This window comes from Salvelinus alpinus, chromosome 8 (assembly GCF_045679555.1).
Source record: "Salvelinus alpinus chromosome 8, SLU_Salpinus.1, whole genome shotgun sequence".
In the NCBI taxonomy this organism is placed as follows: Eukaryota; Metazoa; Chordata; class Actinopteri; order Salmoniformes; family Salmonidae; genus Salvelinus; species Salvelinus alpinus.
In genome coordinates this window covers 24,982,129-25,001,092 of record NC_092093.1, presented here as the reverse complement: position 1 = coordinate 25,001,092, position 18,964 = coordinate 24,982,129, and the positions used below count along the sequence as shown (strand labels likewise).

Sequence of the window (18,964 nt, the reverse complement as noted above, 5' to 3'; positions counted from 1 at the left end):
GCACCTTGTACTGGGGACAATACAAGGCCACTCTAAAATGTGCAGTTTTGTCACATGCCACAGATGTCTCAAGTTTTGAGGGAGCGTGCAATTGGCATGCTGACTGCAGGAATGTCCACCAGAGCTGTTGGCAGATTATTGAATGTTAATTTCCTTACCATAAGCCATTTTAGAGAATTTAGCAGGACGTCCAAAAGGCCTCACAACCGCAGACCACATTTAACAATGCCAGCCCAGGACCTCCACATCCGTCTTCTTCACCTGCGGGATCGTCTGAGACCAGCCACCTGGACAGTTGATGAAACTGAGTTAAAACCTACAGGACAGTAGCTCCCCAGGAACAGGGTTGGAGTGAAAACCTACAGAACGGTAGCTCCCCAGGAACAGGGTTGGAGTGAAAACCTACAGGACGGTAGCTCTCCAGGAACAGGGTTGGAGTGAAAACCTACAGGACAGTAGCTCTCCAGGAACAGGGTTGGAGTGAAAACCTACAGGACGGTAGCTCTCCAGGAACAGGGTTGGAGTGAAAACCTACAGGACGGTAGCTCCCCAGGAACAGGGTTGGAGTGAATACCTACAGGAGGGTCGCTCTCCAGGAACAGGATTGGAGTGAAAACCTACAGGACGGTAGCTCTCCAGGAACAGGGTTGGAGTGAAAACCTACAGGAGGGTCGCTCTCCAGGAACAGGATTGGAGTGAAAACCTACAGGAGGGTAGCTCTCCAGGAACAGGGTTGGAGGGATAACCTACAGGACGGTAGCTCTCCAGGAACAGGGTTGGAGTGAAAACCTACAGGACGGTAGCTCTCCAGGAACAGGGTTGGAGGGATAACCTACAGGACAGTAGCTCTCCAGGAACAGGGTTGGAGTGAAAACCTACAGGACAGTAGCTCTCCAGGAACAGGGTTGGAGTGAAAACCTACAGGACAGTAGCTCTCCAGGAACAGGGTTGGAGTGAAAACCTACAGGACAGTAGCTCTCCAGGAACAGGGTTGGAGTGAAAACCTACAGGACAGTAGCTCTCCAGGAACAGGGTTGGAGTGAAAACCTACAGGACGGTAGCTCTCCAGGAACAGGGTTGGAGTGAAAACCTACAGGACAGTAGCTCTCCAGGAACAGGGTTGGAGTGAAAACCTACAGGACGGTAGCTCTCCAGGAACAGGGTTGGAGTGAAAACCTACAGGACGGTAGCTCTCCAGGAACAGGGTTGGAGTGAAAACCTACAGGACGGTAGCTCTCCAGGAACAGGGTTGGAGTGAAAACCTACAGGACGGTAGCTCCCCAGGAACAGGGTTGGAGTGAAAACCTACAGGACAGTAGCTCTCCAGGAACAGGGTTGGAGTGAAAACCTACAGGACAGTAGCTCTCCAGGAACAGGGTTGGAGTGAAAACCTACAGGACAGTAGCTCTCCAGGAACAGGGTTGGAGTGAAAACCTACAGGACAGTAGCTCTCCAGGAACAGGGTTGGAGTGAAAACCTACAGGACAGTAGCTCTCCAGGAACAGGGTTGGAGTGAAATCCTACAGGACAGTAGCTCTCCAGGAACAGGGTTGGAGTGAAATCCTACAGGACAGTAGCTCTCCAGGAACAGGGTTGGAGTGAAAACCTACAGGACGGTAGCTCTCCAGGAACAGGGTTGGAGTGAAATCCTACAGGACGGTAGCTCTCCAGGAACAGGGTTGGAGTGAAAACCTACAGGACAGTAGCTCTCCAGGAACAGGGTTGGAGTGAAAACCTACAGGACGGTAGCTCTCCAGGAACAGGGTTGGAGTGAAAACCTACAGGACGGTAGCTCTCCAGGAACAGGGTTGGAGTGAAAACCTACAGGACGGTAGCTCCCCAGGAACAGGGTTGGAGTGAAATCCTACAGGACAGTAGCTCTCCAGGAACAGGGTTGGAGTGAAAACCTACAGGACAGTAGCTCTCCAGGAACAGGGTTGGAGTGAAAACCTACAGGACATTAGCTCTCCAGGAACAGGGTTGGAGTGAAATCCTACAGGACAGTAGCTCTCCAGGAACAGGGTTGGAGTGAAAACCTACAGGACAGTAGCTCTCCAGGAACAGGGTTGGAGTGAAATCCTACAGGACAGTAGCTCTCCAGGAACAGGGTTGGAGTGAAAACCTACAGGACGGTAGCTCTCCAGGAACAGGGTTGGAGTGAAAACCTACAGGACGGTAGCTCTCCAGGAACAGGGTTGTAGTGAAAACCTACAGGACAGTAGCTCTCCAGGAACAGGGTTGGAGTGAAAACCTACAGGACGGTAGCTCTCCAGGAACAGGGTTGGAGTGAAAACCTACAGGACGGTAGCTCTCCAGGAACAGGGTTGGAGTGAAAACCTACAGGACAGTAGCTCTCCAGGAACAGGGTAGGAGAGCCCCGGTCTAGATGTCGCTCGTTCTGTATACCAAGATCTGGACAGTGGCCATGTTGAAAATGTTTGTTTTGTGGACATTTTCAGTGTAGAAGGTGGTAAAATATGTACAAGTGAAATTCTAAACCTTGCCCCTAAACGCTACTGCTTTCACCTCAATCCAGCAGCAAGCAGCTCATTCAACACAGTGACCAGACCATGCTTATGTCAGCATTTAATTAAGTTCAATTCCACCTCACTGGAGTTGAGAAAGATGCTCTAAATAGCAGTGTATGAGACCCTATCTGGCCCCCTGGCTGTGTTTGCTCTGAGGGTCTTTCTCTCTCTCTCTCTGTGTGTGTGTGTGTGTGTGTGTGTGTGTGTGTGTGTGTGTGTGTGTGTGTGTGTGTGTGTGTGTGTGTGTGTGTGTGTGTGTGTGTGTGTGTGTGTGTGTGTGTGTGTGTGTGTGTCAGCCCGAGGCAAGGTCACAGCAGCCATGGCGGGGTAACTGCTTGCGTGGCGTGTGTGAACACTGCTCACCTCGCCATTTTTACGCCTGTCATGTCACAGATTGTGTGGATTTGACCCTGTGTGTGTATCAATCAATCACATTTTATTTGTCACATACTTCGGAAACAACAGGTGTTGACTAACACTGAAAATGCTTACTTACGGGTCCTTTTCCATCAATGCAGAGTGTGTGTTTTCTAACAATGTTTTTGCTTTGTCATTATGGGGTATTGTGTAGTTTGAAAAAACGATTAATTCCATTTTAGATAAGACTGTAACATAGTAAAATGTGGAAAAAATCAAGGGGTCTGAATAGTTTCCGAATGCACTGTATAGATACAGTATATATAGATGTGATGGGATGTATAGACATTATGGATAGAATATATAGTATATCTGAAGAATACGTTGATAGAATAGTATATGTACAGCAATAGTTGAATAGTATATAGACAATAAGTACTCTTATGTACAAAACACTGGATCTATCACACAGAGTATTCTATGAAAATAACTGGTTCTTTGCAAGGAAACTACATTGGGAATGTTGTTTGGAGCTCAGAGGCCTTGATTTGATGTTGATTTGATGTTGATTTAATGTTGATTTAATGTTGACTTGATGCTGCTGGTGTGTTGTTTCTCCAGGCCCAATGTGTTGAGCTGGGACAGGGTTCTGACCCTCAGTCCAGTGGAGAGACTGGACCATGCCTTTACTGTAGCCAAAGACCAGCTGGCCATAGAGAGACTACTGGACCCTGAAGGTACAAATAAAATGAAGGAGAGTGTATATCATATATATATATATATATAGCCTATATACATATACTATACATACCTATATACATATACATACTATACATACATACTATACTATACATATACACTACCATTCAAAAGTTTGGGGTCACTTACAAATGTCCTTGTTTTTGAAAGAAATGCTAATTTTTTGTCCATTAAAATAACATCAAATTGATCAGAAATACAGTGTAGACATTGTTAATGTTGTAAATGACTATTGTAGGTGGAAACGGCTGTTTTTTTATGGAATTTCTACATAGGCGTACAGAGGCCCATTATCAGCAACCATCACTCCTGTGTTCCAATGGCACATTGTTAGCTAATCCAAGTTTATCATTTTCAAAGGCTAATTGATCAATAGAAAACCCTTTTGCAATTATGTTTGCACAGCTGAAAACTGTTGTCCTGATTAAAGAAGCAATAAAACTGGCCTTCTTTAGACTAGTTGAGTCTCTGGAGCTTCAGCATTTGTGGGTTTGATTACAGGTTCAAAATGGCCAGAAACAAAGACCTTTCTTCTGAAACTTGTCGGTCTATTCTTGTTCTGAGAAATGAAAGCTATTCCATGTGAGAATTTGCCAAGAAACTGAAGATCTCGTACAACTCTGTGTACTACTCCCTTCACAGAACAGCGCAAACTGGCTCTAACCAGAATAGAAAGAAGAGTGGGAGGTCCCGGTGCACAACTGAGCACTAGGACAAGTACATTAGTGTCTAGTTTGAGTAACAGACACCTCACAAGTCCTCAACTGGCAGCTTCATTAAATAGTACCCGCAAAACACCAGTCTCAACGTCAACAGTGAAGAGGCGACTCCGGAATGCTGGCCTTCTAGGCAGAGTTTCAAAGAAAAAGCCATATCTCAGACTGGCCAATTAAAAGAAAAGATTAAGATGGGCAAAAGAACACAGACACTGGACAGAGAAAGATTGGAAAAAAGTGTTATGGACAGACTAATCTAAGTTTGAGGTGTTCGGATCACAAAGAAGAACATTCTTGAGATGCAGAAAAAAAGGGCTGGAGGAGTGCTTGACGCCATCTGTCAAGCATGGTGGATGTAACGTGATGGTCTGGAGGTGCTTTGGTGGTGGTAAAGTGAGAGATTTGTACAGGGTAAAAGGGATCTTGAAGAAGGAAGGCTATCACTCCATTTTGCAACGCCATGCCATACCCTATAGACGGCGATTAATTGGAGCCAATTTCCTCCAACAACAGGACAATGACACAAAGTACAGCTCCAAACTATGCAAGAACTATTCAGGGAAGAAACAGTCAGCCGGTATTCTGTCTATAATGGAGTGGCCAACACAGTCACCAGATCTCAACCGTATTGAGCTTTTGTGGGAACAGCTTGACCGTATGGTACGTAAGAAATGCCCATCAAGCCAATCCAACTTGTGGGAGGTGCTTCAGGAAGCATGGGGTGAAATCTCTTCAGATTACCTCAACAAATTGACGACTAGAATGCCAAAGGTCTGCAAGGCTGTAATTTCTGCAAATGGAGGATTCTTTGACAAAGCAAAGTTTGAAGAGCACAATTATTTCAATTAGAAATCATTATTCATAACCTTGTCAACGTCTTGACTATATTTCCTATTCATTTTGCAACTAATTTCATATATGTTTTCATGGAAATCAAGAACATTTCTAATTGACCCCAAACTTTTGAACGGTAGTGTATGTAAGGAACACCTTCCTATTATTGAGGTGTACCCCCCCAGCCTCAATTAGTTGGGGCATGGACTCTACAAGGTGCCAAGTGTTCCACAGGGATGCTGGCCCATGTTGACTCCAATGCTTCCCACAGTTGTGTCAAGTTGGCTCGATGTCCTTTGGGTGGTGGACCATTCTTGATAAACACAGAAAACTGTTGAGCATGAAAAACCCAGCGGCGTTGCAGTTCTTGACACAAACCGGTGCGCCTGGCGACAACTAGCAGACCCTGTTCAAAGGCACTTTACATATTTTGTCTTGCCCATTCATCCTCTGAATGGCACACATACACAATCCATGTCTCAATTGTCTCAAGGCTTAAAAATCCTTCTTTAACCCGTCTCCTCCCCTTCATCTACACTGCTTGAAGTGGATTTAACAAGTTACATCAATAAGGGATCATAGCTTTCACTTGGTCAGTCTATGTCATGGAAAGAGCAGGTGTTCTTAATGTTTGTATACTATAGACTTACACTATATATACTAAAGTATGTGGACACACGTAAAAATCGTCTGTCCTCGGTTGCAACACTCACTACCGAGTTCCAAACTGCCTCTGGAAGAAACGTCAGCACAAGAACTGTTCGTCGGGAGCATCATGAAATTGGTTTCCATGGCCGAGCAGCCGCACACAAGCCTAAGATAACCATGCGCAATGCCAAGCGTCGGCTGGAGTGGTGTAAAGCTCACTTATATTGGACTCTGGAACAGTGGAAATGCGTTCTTTGGAGTGATGAATCACCATCCGGCAGTCCGACGGACGAATTTGAGTTTGGCGGATGCCAGGAGAACACTACCTACCCCAATGCATAGTGCCAACTGTAAAGTTTGGTGGAGAAGGAATAAGGGTCTGGGGCTGTTTTTTATGGTTCGGGTTAAGCCTCTTAGTTCCAGTGAAGGGAAATCTTAGCATTACATCATATAATGACATTCTATAAGATTCTGTGCTTCCAACTTTGTAGCAACAGTTTGGGGAAGGCCCTTTCCTGTTTCAGCATGACAATGCCCCTGTGCACAAAGTGAGGTCCATACAGAAATGGTTTGGGATGAATTGGAACGCTGACTGCGAGCCAGGGCTAATCACCCAACATCAGTGCCCAACCTCACTAATTCCCTTGTGGCTGAATGGAAGAAAGTCCCCGCAGCAATGTTCCAACATCTAGTGGAAAGTCTTCCCAAAAGAGTGGAGGCTGTTAAAGCAGCAACGGGGGGACCAACTCCATATTAATGCCCATGATTTTGGAATGAGATGTTTGACGACCAGGTGTCCACATACCTTTGGTCATGTAGTGTATATATTTTGACATTTCACAGGCATACATATATCACAGTCCTATGTTTTTACGGGCAAGTGAAAGGTTTTATGTCTTTACCCGTTCTTAAATTAGCTGTAGGCCTCCTGTTCTCTACATGTGTGGATACACACGGTTCAGTGTGTAGTCCTAGCACGCAACGTTCAGTTTGTGTAGTTCAGGGTATACACACACGCTGTTATGTCATGCCTTGGCCTGACTCTCTCCCTCTCTCTCTTTCTGTCTCTGTCTCTCTCTGTCTCTCTCTCTCTCTCTCTCTCTCTATCAATCATTCCCCTGACATTGTTCTTCTCCTACTGTTCTTTTGCTCCTTCACCTCCCTTTCCCTCTTTAATTTCCATATCCCCCTTGTCTGATCCTCTTATATCTGTCTCGCTCCCTCTCCTCTTTCCTCCCTCCCCCTCTACCCCATCTCCTCCTCTCCTCTTCCTTTCGCTCTCAGACGTGGCAGTTCAGTTGCCAGATAAGAAGTCCATCATCATGTATGTGATGTCCCTGTTTGCTGTCCTGCCTAAAGATGTGACTATGGAAGCCATCAGAGAGGTGGAGACCTTGCCCCGCAGATACAAGGTGGAGCCTGACGAGAGCAAGGCCCTCAGCAGAGCACAGGTACAAACAGTTCAACGGGCCAGAGCTTACATTAGCTGTTTACCGCTGATGGTATTACATGGCAATATAGCATGATAATAAACTGACACGAGCCATGCTGATGTAGAGGCCAGGCTGATGCTAAAACCTATCTTCATACATCGTATAACATGTGCTTCGTAAACTAGAGTTGTATTACAAAGAACGTGGTGTGAATCCAACTCTATCAGTCCCATCTTCGCTCAGTGTCTCTGGCTGTATCAGAATGAGTGAGTTCAGCTGACAGACCCTGCTTCTCTCTCTGTGTACTGTAGCTGGCTAGAATGAGTCACCCCTCTGCTTCAAAGACCCACTCCGCCAGTCCTCCAGTCTACTCCCAGTTACTCTGCTAATGAAAAGCTCTGCTGGAGCTCCCTGAGTAGAGTAGGAACGGGGGAAGTGACTCACCCCACTCCACACCCCTCCTCATTCTAAAAATGGCCTTCAATGTTAGAGAGAATGTCTCCAAAGGAGTAGGGAATAATATATAATTTGTCTAAATTCAATTGACATGCATTTCCAATGCCACATCTAACATACTGCTAGTCTTTATCCTTCTATCACATCAGTCAGTTCTCTGACATATCACTGAATTTAGCAGGGGATTAATGTTATTTATTTGGGTAAGTACCCCTGGCATGCAAGTGCTATGGAGGGGAGAATATTTCAGTGGAACTTCCTGCTCTTAATTTCCACAATTTAAGTGTTTTGTGGACTTCTCCCAGGTGGAAGGCGAATGGCCCTAAACCAGTCTTTATTGCCCTCGGATGAAAACTTCCCACGCTTGGAGAGAGCGCTGGAAAAGTATATTTTAACAGGGCTAGAGTGGTCCAATGAGGGTTGACTTTCCTGGCACACATGCTGTCCCCACAGGAAGTGATATTGGTGGTTGGATACAGAAGGAAGGATGAACAGGGAAAATCTTTGTGCTTTTCTGTGTGTGTTTTACCACATCATAGTGACTTTTTATGTAGATTTAGAGTCTAGTTAATGCTTTCAATGCAGAGTTTAAAAAATCAGTTTACACTTTTACTGTCATAACATTGTTTATTGCGTTAATTTGTTTTTTCTCATCAGAAGTTATTAGCTTGCTGAAAACATTGAACAATCTATGCACCCTGGACTGAACTTCTCACAGTGAGGATTGATGCATTACAAGCTATATTAACACGTCTATATTACATTAAACTAAGAATGCAGCAACACAGTTGAAGAATATCATGTGGAGATAACTAAGTGTTCTCCACAACCAAACCACAGATATTTTATAGCATTAAAGTGAATAAGTAGAGCCAGGCTTCATAGGCTTACAGCTCTCTCTCTCTCTCTCTCTCATTTCCCTCCCTCCCTCCCTATACTCCCAGGCTCTGCAGTAACAAAGACATTTAAAACATGTGGGCGCCTCTTCCAAATCTCCAAATGCCATGGAATATTTTCAACAAATGACCTTTTCCTTTCTGCCGCAGAGAATTCTGGGTAATTTCATGGGGATAAAACAAAGGTCTGTTTGAGTTGGGGCGATTTGAGTCCTAGCATCTATTAACATCACTCTCATCTTTGTCTTGGCACGCCCTGCGGCTGTACTGATTTCTATCGATCTACTCTTCCATTCATCTCTGGTTACAGATGAAAGTGTTGTTCCGTTATGACTCTTGTCCCCAAAATACCCCGTAGCACTTGTTGTCTAATGCCTGGATTTCGAGGCTGGCAGTTCTGTTGAATGTCACTGAATAAGGAATAACTTCCAAGAAGTTACAGCCAGGCTGTTACCTGACTTAATCAACATTTATCTACATAAATCACCCACCCCCCCATCTCTCCAAACTCCCCCATTACATTAGGGTTGGCAGGTAGCCTAGCGGTTATGAGCGTTAACCAGTAACTGAAAGGTTGCTGGTTCGAATTCCAGAGCCGACTAGGTGAAAAATCTGTCTGTGCCCTTGAGCAAGGCACTTAACCCTAATTGCTCCTGTAAGTCGACCTGGATAAGAGTGTCTGTTAAATAGTAAAAATCTAAATTAGAATTGATTCAAGATTTTGTTCAAATAATTTCTTAGCTGTCAGGAAGCAGATTAGACGTAGCAGGGAAAGAGGTCGTGAAGAGAAATTGCACACTTGTTACACAGCTTGGCTTCCCTCTGCTCTGGTTAATTGGTGCATGCTCTGGGCTCTCTGATCAGGAAGTATATTAGTTAGAATCTATCTACAGAGTGCCGCTTGGGACATAAAGTACAGTACATTGGTAGGGACCAGACCACCACTTCTCACTCCTACTTTCTCACTCCTACTTTCTCACTCTCTCTGTCTTGTTTGCAGTTAATTGATCATTTACCATTTCTTTTATATTCAATCTCATTCTTTGTAACTTTAAGTGTGCAGCTTTTCATTTTCTTCTAATGTGTCCGAAATGGCATCCTACATTTGCCTACAGCCCTATGGGAATAGGATGCCCATGTCTACCCCAGCCAGCTTCAGTACAGTGTTTGTGTTCAGCCTAGTCAGCGAGTGTTATTCCTGGAATGAGGGTTGACCTGCCTGGCTGGCCAGACCAGTGGCACCACACCTCCCAGTGTCTGGCTCTGGGCTGGGGCCTTTATTTAGCTAGGCTGCCTCCTGTTTGTCTTCCAGGCCCTGGGTGGGTCACTGATCCCCCGTCTAAACTGCCTTCCTCTTATGCAGCAGAACCAGGCTCCTCCTAGTCGTCTGGGCCTATTTTAAGATGACATTCACACGGAATGTGTTTTGATCGAGAGTTTCGAACTTTAAATTGGTTGTGATGATAATGTGGTGAAAAGGTCATCCAAAAGGGATCTTAGCATTTATGGATCTTGTGATTTGATTTAGAGTTTTTACCGTTGTGAGCAGTACTGTTGAGTATTTAGAGCACCATGCTCTTACTTACTAAACCACTATATAACCTATGAGTGTTTGGCCCTTAACCCACTCTCCCACTCTCTTCCTCCATCTTTAGGCTCATGTTGAGATGGAGGAAGCCGTCTCCCCCCGGGCGGATACCCCCAGCACACTGACGGAGACGGAGGAGGAGGTGGGCATGGAGGTGGATCTGGACTCATACCAGGCCACCCTGGAGGAGGTGCTCACCTGGCTCCTCTCTGCTGAGGACTCACTGCAGGTGCAGGAGGAGGTGTCGGACGACGTGGAGGAGGTCAAGGAGCAGTTCCACACACACGAGGTGAGGACGGGAGAAATGTGTGCATGCAGACACAGATACATGAAGCAGGTCCAGACAAGACCGGCACAAATGCATGCACAAAGTAGGCTTGGACTGACAGATACACATACACACACACGCACGCACGCACGCACGCACGCACGCACGCACGCACGCACGCACGCACGCACGCACGCACGCACGCACGCACGCACGCACGCACGCACGCACGCACGCTCGCTCGCTCGCTCGCTCGCTCGCTCGCTCACTCACTCACTCACTCACTCACTCACTCACTCACTCACTCACTCACTCACTCACTCACTCACTCACTCACTCACTCACTCACTCACTCACTCACTCACTCACTCACTCACTCACTCACTCACTCACTCACTCACTCACTCACTCACTCACTCAAGGTCATCCAACTCTGATGCACACAAAACACACATATGGACATGCAATCTTGCATGAAGAATGCAATGCCAGTCCACAGATGTTAACACAGATATTCACATACAGTACAACTTTCTCAGAACAGTTGTTACTCAGTAATTAACATTTCACGGTATCTGATGTTTTGAGATGTATTCTGACAACAGGTTCAGTTAGTACTCTAACAAGGCAGTGTGTCTGTGTGAGCTTCTCCACGAGGAGAGTATGCATAGTTCTATCCCAGGGATGGGGGCCTCCTGCCCACGTCCCAGAGAACATGCTCCGTACATGTCGGGAATGTCAGGAATTCTGCCGTGCAGAGCACATCGCTCCGTGGAGCTGGAGCCGTGTCCCAGTTGGGTGCTTCCTGCTCCAAATCCTGGCATGGCAGAGAGTTACAGGGCAGGAACGGGTGTATGTCTGTCTGTGTGTAAGAGGTGGGGCTTTGGCTGTTGTCTCTTGGCAGAGATGTGAATATTTGAAAGTCTAATGTTCTAATGGAATCCAGGTCAGAAGCAAAAGCTGGTGGCAAAAACAAAGGCCCAAAGCCTCTTTAAGAAATACATTCTTTTCAGGAGTGGAAACCCCTTCACGTATCTAGGTAATTTCCACAGTTAAACTAGAACACTTCAAAACAATGTGTTCCAAGTTTCAAAGTTTATTCGCCACCTGCACAGGAAAGTACAGTCAAATTGTTACCTTAAGAGCTTTTTCCCGACAATGCAGTGATGATAATAATATAGGTAATAATAGAAAATAGAATAAAAAACACACAACAAGTAAGAAATAGGTTGAAGAAACACGAGAATGCAAGCATCTACAGGTCAGTGCCAGTACCTTATTCAATGTGCAGGGGTACTGGAGTGTTGAGGTAGGTTTATACATAAAACGTGACTGGTAGTAGGATATACATGTAAACAGGGGTAATAGTGACCAGTAGCAGGATAAATAGATACACTGGGGGGCCTCCCGGGTGGCGCAGTGGTCTAGGGCACTGCATCGCAGTGCTAGCTGCGCCACCAGAGTCTCTGGGTTCGCGCCCAGGCTCTGTCACAGCCGGCCGCGACCGGGGGGTCCGTGGGGCGACGCACAATTGGCCTAGCGTCGCCCGGGTTAGGGAGGGTTTGGCCGGTAGGGATATCCTTGTCTCATCGTGCACCAGCGACTCCTGTGGCGGGCCGGGCGCAGTGCGCGCTAACCAAGGGGGCCAGGTGCACGGTGTTTCCTCCGACACATTGGTGCGGCTGGCTTCCGGGTTGGAGGCGCGCTGTGTTAAGAAGCAGTGCGGCTTGGTTGGGTTGTGCTTCGGAGGACGCACGGCTTTCGACCTTCGTCTCTCCCGAGCCCGTACGGGAGTTGTAGCAATGAGACAAGATTGTAATTACTAGCGATTGGATACCACGAAAATTGGGGAGAAAATGGGATAAAAAATATTTTAAAAAATAAAATAAAAATAGATACACTGAGTGTATAAACCATTATGAACACTAGCTCTTTCCATGACATAAACTGACCAGGTGAATTCAGGTGAAAGCTATGATTGCTTATTGATGTCACTTAAATTCATTTCCATCCATTTCAATCAGTGTAGATGAAGGGAAGGAGACAGGTTAAAGAATGATTTTTAAGCCTTGAGACAATTGAGACATGGATTGTGTATGTGTGCCGTTCAGAGGGTGAATGGGCAAGACAAGATTTAACAGGGTAGGTGCCAGGCGCTCCGTGTCAAGAACTGCAATGCTGCTGGGTTTTTCACGCTCAACAGTTTCCCGTGTGTATCAAGAATGGTCCACCACCCAAAGGACATCCAGCCAACTAGACACAACTGTAGGAAGCATTGGAGTCAACATGGGCCAGCATCCCTGTGGAAAGCTTTTGACACCTTGCCGAGTCCATGCCCTGACGAATTGAGGCAGTTTTGAGGACAAAGGGTGTGCAACTCAATATTAGGACGGTGTTCCTAATGTTTTGTACACTCAGTGTAGATACTAATGGTAATTGCAATAAATAATCTATGAACAGCAGCGTAATGGTAGTAATAAATCAAATCAATAATCAATTTACCAACAGCATAGGTGTGAGGGGGCATGTGGGTGTAAGTGTGTGGTTCAGTAATGAGAACCTCCTTAGATAGAAGAGGCGCTGCAATGCCTTTTTCACGACTGTGCTGATGTAAGAGGACCATGTAAAGTCCTCAATGATGTTGACACCGAAAGTGCTTACTCATCCCCAGTCAGAAGAGAGAAGAGAAACAGACAGTAATTCTCAAGCCTGTTCATGACTCCCACCAAGAGCTAATGCCATTCAGCCTCCTACATTTTTCACTTTTTTCGCTCCTCTGAGTTCTGGCAACTCTTCCAACGCCACCCTAGTTTTGACTATCTTCCCTTTTCATTTCATAGTAGGCTCAACTGTCAAGAAGCTAGAACTCATGAACTCATGCTGTTTGTCCTTTACGGCTAGCTTAACTGTTGCTACGGCAACCGCTCAAGTGCAAGGGGCTGAGGTGACCCAGAATGCATTTGGGGAGCAGAGCGCTACTTGCTACACTGTTAGCCTTCGCCACAGTGGGAAGTGGATGGGAGAAACGTCCAGATGTGCATGTGTGTGTGTGTGCGTGTGTGTGTTTGAATGCCAAGTCTTCCTGCCGACTCCAGAAGCCCAGCCAGTGGGTGATTATGGGGTTTTGTTAGGTCCTCTATAGAACACTGTGGATCTTCTCAAGGCTGCAGAAAACACTCTACTACTGAAAGATCATATCAGTGCAGAACTACCATGTTATATTATACAGCAGAGCAGAACTACCATGTTATATTATACAGCAGAGCAGAACTACCATGTTATATTATACAGCAGAGCAGAACTACCATGTTATATTATACAGCAGAGCTGAACTACCATGTTATATTATACAGCAGAGCAGAACTACCATGTTATATTATACAGCAGAGCTGAACTACCATGTTATATTATACAGCAGAGCAGAACTACCATGTTATATTATACAGCAGAGCTGAACTACCATGTTATATTATACAGCAGAGCAGAACTACCATGTTATATTATACAGCAGAGCTGAACTACCATGTTATATTATACAGCAGAAAAGAACTACCATGTTATATTATACAGCAGAGCTGAACTACCATGTTATATTATACAGCAGAGCAGAACTACCATGTTATATTGTACAGCAGAGCAGAACTACCATGTTATATTGTACAGCAGAGCAGAACTACCATGTTGTTATATTGTACAGCAGAGCTGAACTGCCATGGTGTTATATTGTACAGCAGAGCAGAACTACCATGTTATATTATACAGCAGAGCAGAACTACCACGGTGTTATATTATACAGCAGAGCTGTAACTACCACGGTGTTATATTATACAGCAGAGCAGAACTACCACAGTGTTATATTGTACAGCAGAGCAGAACTACCACGGTGTTATATTGTACAGCAGAGCAGAACTACCATGTTATATTGTACAGCAGAACAGAACTACCATGTTATATTATACAGCAGAGCAGAACTACCATGTTATATTATACAGCAGAGCAGAACTACCATGTTATATTATACAGCAGAGCAGAACTACCATGTTATATTATACAGCAGAGCAGAACTACCATGTTATATTATACAGCAGAGCAGAACTACCATGTTATATTATGCAGCAGAGCAGAACTACCATGTTATATTATGCAGCAGAGCAGAACTACCATGTTATATTATACAGCAGAGCAGAACTGCCATGGTGTTATATTGTACAGCAGAGCTGAACTGCCATGGTGTTATATTGTACAGCAGAGCAGAACTACCATGGTGTTATATTGTACAGCAGAGCAGAACTGCCATGGTGTTATATTGTACAGCAGAGCAGAACTGCCATGGTGTTATATTGTACAGCAGAGCAGAACTACCACGGTGTTATATTGTACAGCAGAGCGTAACTACCACGGTGTTATATTGTACAGCAGAGCTGAACTGCCATGGTGTTATATTGTACAGCAGAGCTGAACTGCCATGGTGTTATATTGTACAGCAGAGCTGAACTGCCATGGTGTTATATTGTACCGCAGAGCAGAACTGCCATGGTGTTATATTGTACAGCAGAGCTGAACTACCATGGTGTTATATTGTACAACAGAGCAGAACTGCCATGGTGTTATATTGTACCGCAGAGCAGAACTGCCATGGTGTTATATTGTACAGCAGAGCTGAACTGCCATGATGTTATATTGTACAGCAGAGCTGAACTGCCATGGTGTTATATTGTACAGCAGAGCAGAACTGCCATGGTGTTATATTGTACAGCAGAGCAGAACTGCCATGGTGTTATATTGTACAGCAGAGCTGAACTGCCATGGTGTTATATTGTACAACAGAACAGAACTACCATGTTATATTGTACAGCAGAGCTGAACTACCACGGTGTTATATTGTACAGCAGAGCTGAACTACCACAGTGTTATATTGTACAGCAGAGCTGAACTGCCATGGTGTTATATTGTACAGCAGAGCTGAACTGCCAGGGTGTTATATTGTACAGCAGAGCTGAACTGCCATGGTGTTATATTGTACCGCAGAGCAGAACTACCACGGTGTTATATTGTACAGCAGAGCTGAACTGCCATGGTGTTATATTGCACCGCAGAGCAGAACTGCCATGGTGTTATATTGTACAGCAGAGCAGAACTGCCATGGTGTTATATTGTACAGCAGAGCTGAACTGCCATGGTGTTATATTGCACCGCAGAGCAGAACTGCCATGGTGTTATATTGTACAGCAGAGTTGAACTGCCATGGTGTTATATTGTACAGCAGAGCAGAACTGCCATGGTGTTATATTGTACAGCAGAGCAGAACTACCATGTTATATTATACAGCAGAGCAGAACTACCATGTTATATTATACAGCAGAGCTGAACTACCATGTTATATTATGCAGCAGAGCAGAACTACCATGTTATATTGTACAGCAGAGCTGAACTACCATGTTATATTGTACAGCAGAGCAGAACTACCATGTTATATTGTACTGCAGAACAGAACTACCATGTTATATTGTACAGCAGAGCTGAACTACCATGTTATATTGTACAGCAGAGCAGAACTACCATGTTATATTGTACTGCAGAACAGAACTACCATGTTATATTGTACAGCAGAGCTGAACTACCACGGTGTTATATTGTACAGCAGAGCTGAACTGCCATGGTGTTATATTGTACCGCAGAGCTGAACTGCCATGGTGTTATATTGTACAGCAGAGTTGAACTGCCATGGTGTTATATTGTACAGCAGAGCAGAACTGCCATGGTGTTATATTGTACAGCAGAGCTGAACTGCCATGGTGTTATATTGTACAGCAGAGCAGAACTGCCATGGTGTTATATTGTACAGCAGAGCAGAACTGCCATGGTGTTATATTGTACCGCAGAGCAGAACTGCCATGGTGTTATATTGTACAGCAGTGTTGAACTGCCATGGTGTTATATTGTACAGCAGAGCTGAACTGCCATGGTGTTATATTGTACCGCAGAGCAGAACTGCCATGGTGTTATATTGTACAGCAGTGTTGAACTGCCATGGTGTTATATTGTACAGCAGAGCTGAACTGCCATGGTGTTATATTGTACCGCAGAGCAGAACTGCCATGGTGTTATATTGTACAGCAGAGCTGAACTGCCATGGTGTTATATTGTACCGCAGAGCAGAACTGCCATGGTGTTATATTGTACAGCAGTGTTGAACTGCCATGGTGTTATATTGTACAGCAGAGCTGAACTGCCATGGTGTTATATTGTACAGCAGAGCAGAACTGCCATGGTGTTATATTGTACAGCAGAGCTGAACTGCCATGGTGTTATATTGTACCGCAGAGCAGAACTGCCATGGTGTTATATTGTACAGCAGTGTTGAACTGCCATGGTGTTATATTGTACAGCAGAGCTGAACTGCCATGGTGTTATATTGTACCGCAGAGCAGAACTGCCATGGTGTTATATTGTACAGCAGTGTTGAACTGCCAGGGTGTTATATTGTACAGCAGAGCAGAACTGCCATGGTGTTATATTGTACAACAGAGCAGAACTGCCATGGTGTTATATTGTACAACAGAGCAGAACTGCCATGGTGTTATATTGTACAGCAGAGCTGAACTACCATGGTGTTATATTGTGCAGCAGAGCTGAACTGCCATGGTGTTATATTGTGCAGCAGAGCACACGCTGTCCCTTTGCCCTACTATAGAGAGCTGCTATCCTCACTGATCTGAAGACCATTTTGGGAGATAAAAAACATGTCCTTTCACTTTAGTGTCTATGTAGTGCTTTTCAATTACGTGACCTATTATTTGACCCCAAAAATGATGTCTGAGGCACTATAGGCTATGTGTGTGTGAGTAAGACAGAAGCAACACGTGGACCTCTTGTAGAGTTCTTTAGTGACTGGGACACAGATATTACTCTCTGTGTTTGTCAATGTTTTAGTATTTATACTTTGGCTGCATACTACCGTTATGATCTAAGTACTTCACGCTCTTGTAATCTTCTCACCCCTGACCTCTCACCTCTGACCCCTGCAGGACTTTATGATGGAGCTGACGGCCCACCAGAGCAGCGTGGGGAACGTGCTGCAGGTGGGCAACCAGCTCATCTCCCAGGGCAACCTGACGGAGGAAGAGGAGGATGAGATCAGGGAACAGATGACTCTGCTCAATTCCCGCTGGGAGAACATCCGCGTGGTCAGCATGGACCGACAGGCCAGGTACTGGATACACACACACTGGAACACACGCATCTATGACCCTTTCCTCTCAGACACACATACACACGCATGAACCCCGCCTCACACATATGCACACATACTATTTAGTATTTTATTAGGATCCTCATTAGCTGTTGCCAAGGCAGCAGCTACACTTCCTGCAGTCCAAACAGAAATAAAACATTACATCATACAAAACATTGTGCTTCATACAAATGTACATTACTCCATTATTTCATTACAATACTACATTACATTACTAAGAATAATGTGTGTGTGTGTGTGTCTCTTCACAGTCTGGCTCTATATAGTACTGTGCGTTTCTTAGCTTTTGCTCTGGCCTTGAGGACTGTGACCCTTGGTAGCATGTCTTGTGGGGAATGTATGGGTGTTTGAGCTGTGTTAACTGATTGAAGCGACAGTTTGGCACATTCAATACATCAATACCTCTCTCAAAGACCAGTAGTGATCCAGTCAAAGTCTCTTCTACTTTGAGCCAGGAGAGATTGACATGCATGTTGTTGATGTTAGCCCTTCATGTACTTTTAAGGGCCAGACGTGCTGCTCTGTTCTGGGCCAACTGTAAGTTGCCTATGTCTTACTCTGCAGCACTGGACCATGTAACTGGGCACTAGTCTAGGTGTGGTAAAACTAGGGCCTGTTTAGTCGATTGTGATGTCAAGAAAGCAGAGCAGCACTTTATCACGGACAGACCTCTCACTATCTTAGCAACCGTTGAATCAATATGTTTTGACCATGTCAGCTTGCAATCTAGGGATACTCCAAGAAGTTTAGTCTCCTTAACTTGCTCAATCGCCACATTATTCGTTACTAGATTTAGATTAGGTTAATGCTCAATGCTTTTAGTTTTTTATATACCGTATTTAGGACTAGCTTATTTCTAGCCACCCATTCTAAAGGTGACTGCAGGTCTTTAAGTGTTGCAGTGTTTTCATTTGCTGTGGTAGCTGACGTATATAATGTTGAGTCGTCAGTGCACATAGACACACAGGCTTTATTCAAGGCTTGTTAAAGGTCATTAGTAAAAATAGAAAACAGTAATGGGCTAAGACAGCTGCCTTAAGGTATACCACACTCTACCTGGTTTACTTTAGAGAGGCTTCCATTAAAGAAAACCCTCTGTGTTCTGATGAATAGGTAGCTCTTAATCCACGATATGGCAGAGTTTGTAAAGCCATATCACATTTGTTTTTCATTTCAAAAGCTGCGCTGAAGTCTCACAAAAGAGCTCCCTTAGTCTTGTTATTATC

At 44.9% G+C, this 18,964-nt stretch overlaps 1 protein-coding gene across 4 annotated transcripts in view; it reads left to right on the top strand.

Annotated features, from left to right (window-relative positions):
* Nucleotides 1-18,964, top strand: part of utrn (utrophin) — a 364,756-nt gene that overhangs the window by 75,470 nt on the left and 270,322 nt on the right. For all 4 annotated transcript variants that reach the window (XM_071413075.1, XM_071413077.1, XM_071413076.1 and 1 more), the window contains 4 exons: nucleotides 3,507-3,622; nucleotides 7,127-7,293; nucleotides 10,283-10,504; nucleotides 17,512-17,693. In XM_071413075.1, coding sequence (XP_071269176.1) covers nucleotides 3,507-3,622; nucleotides 7,127-7,293; nucleotides 10,283-10,504; nucleotides 17,512-17,693 — 687 coding nt within the window. The remainder of the gene's footprint in view (nucleotides 1-3,506; nucleotides 3,623-7,126; nucleotides 7,294-10,282; nucleotides 10,505-17,511; nucleotides 17,694-18,964) is intronic.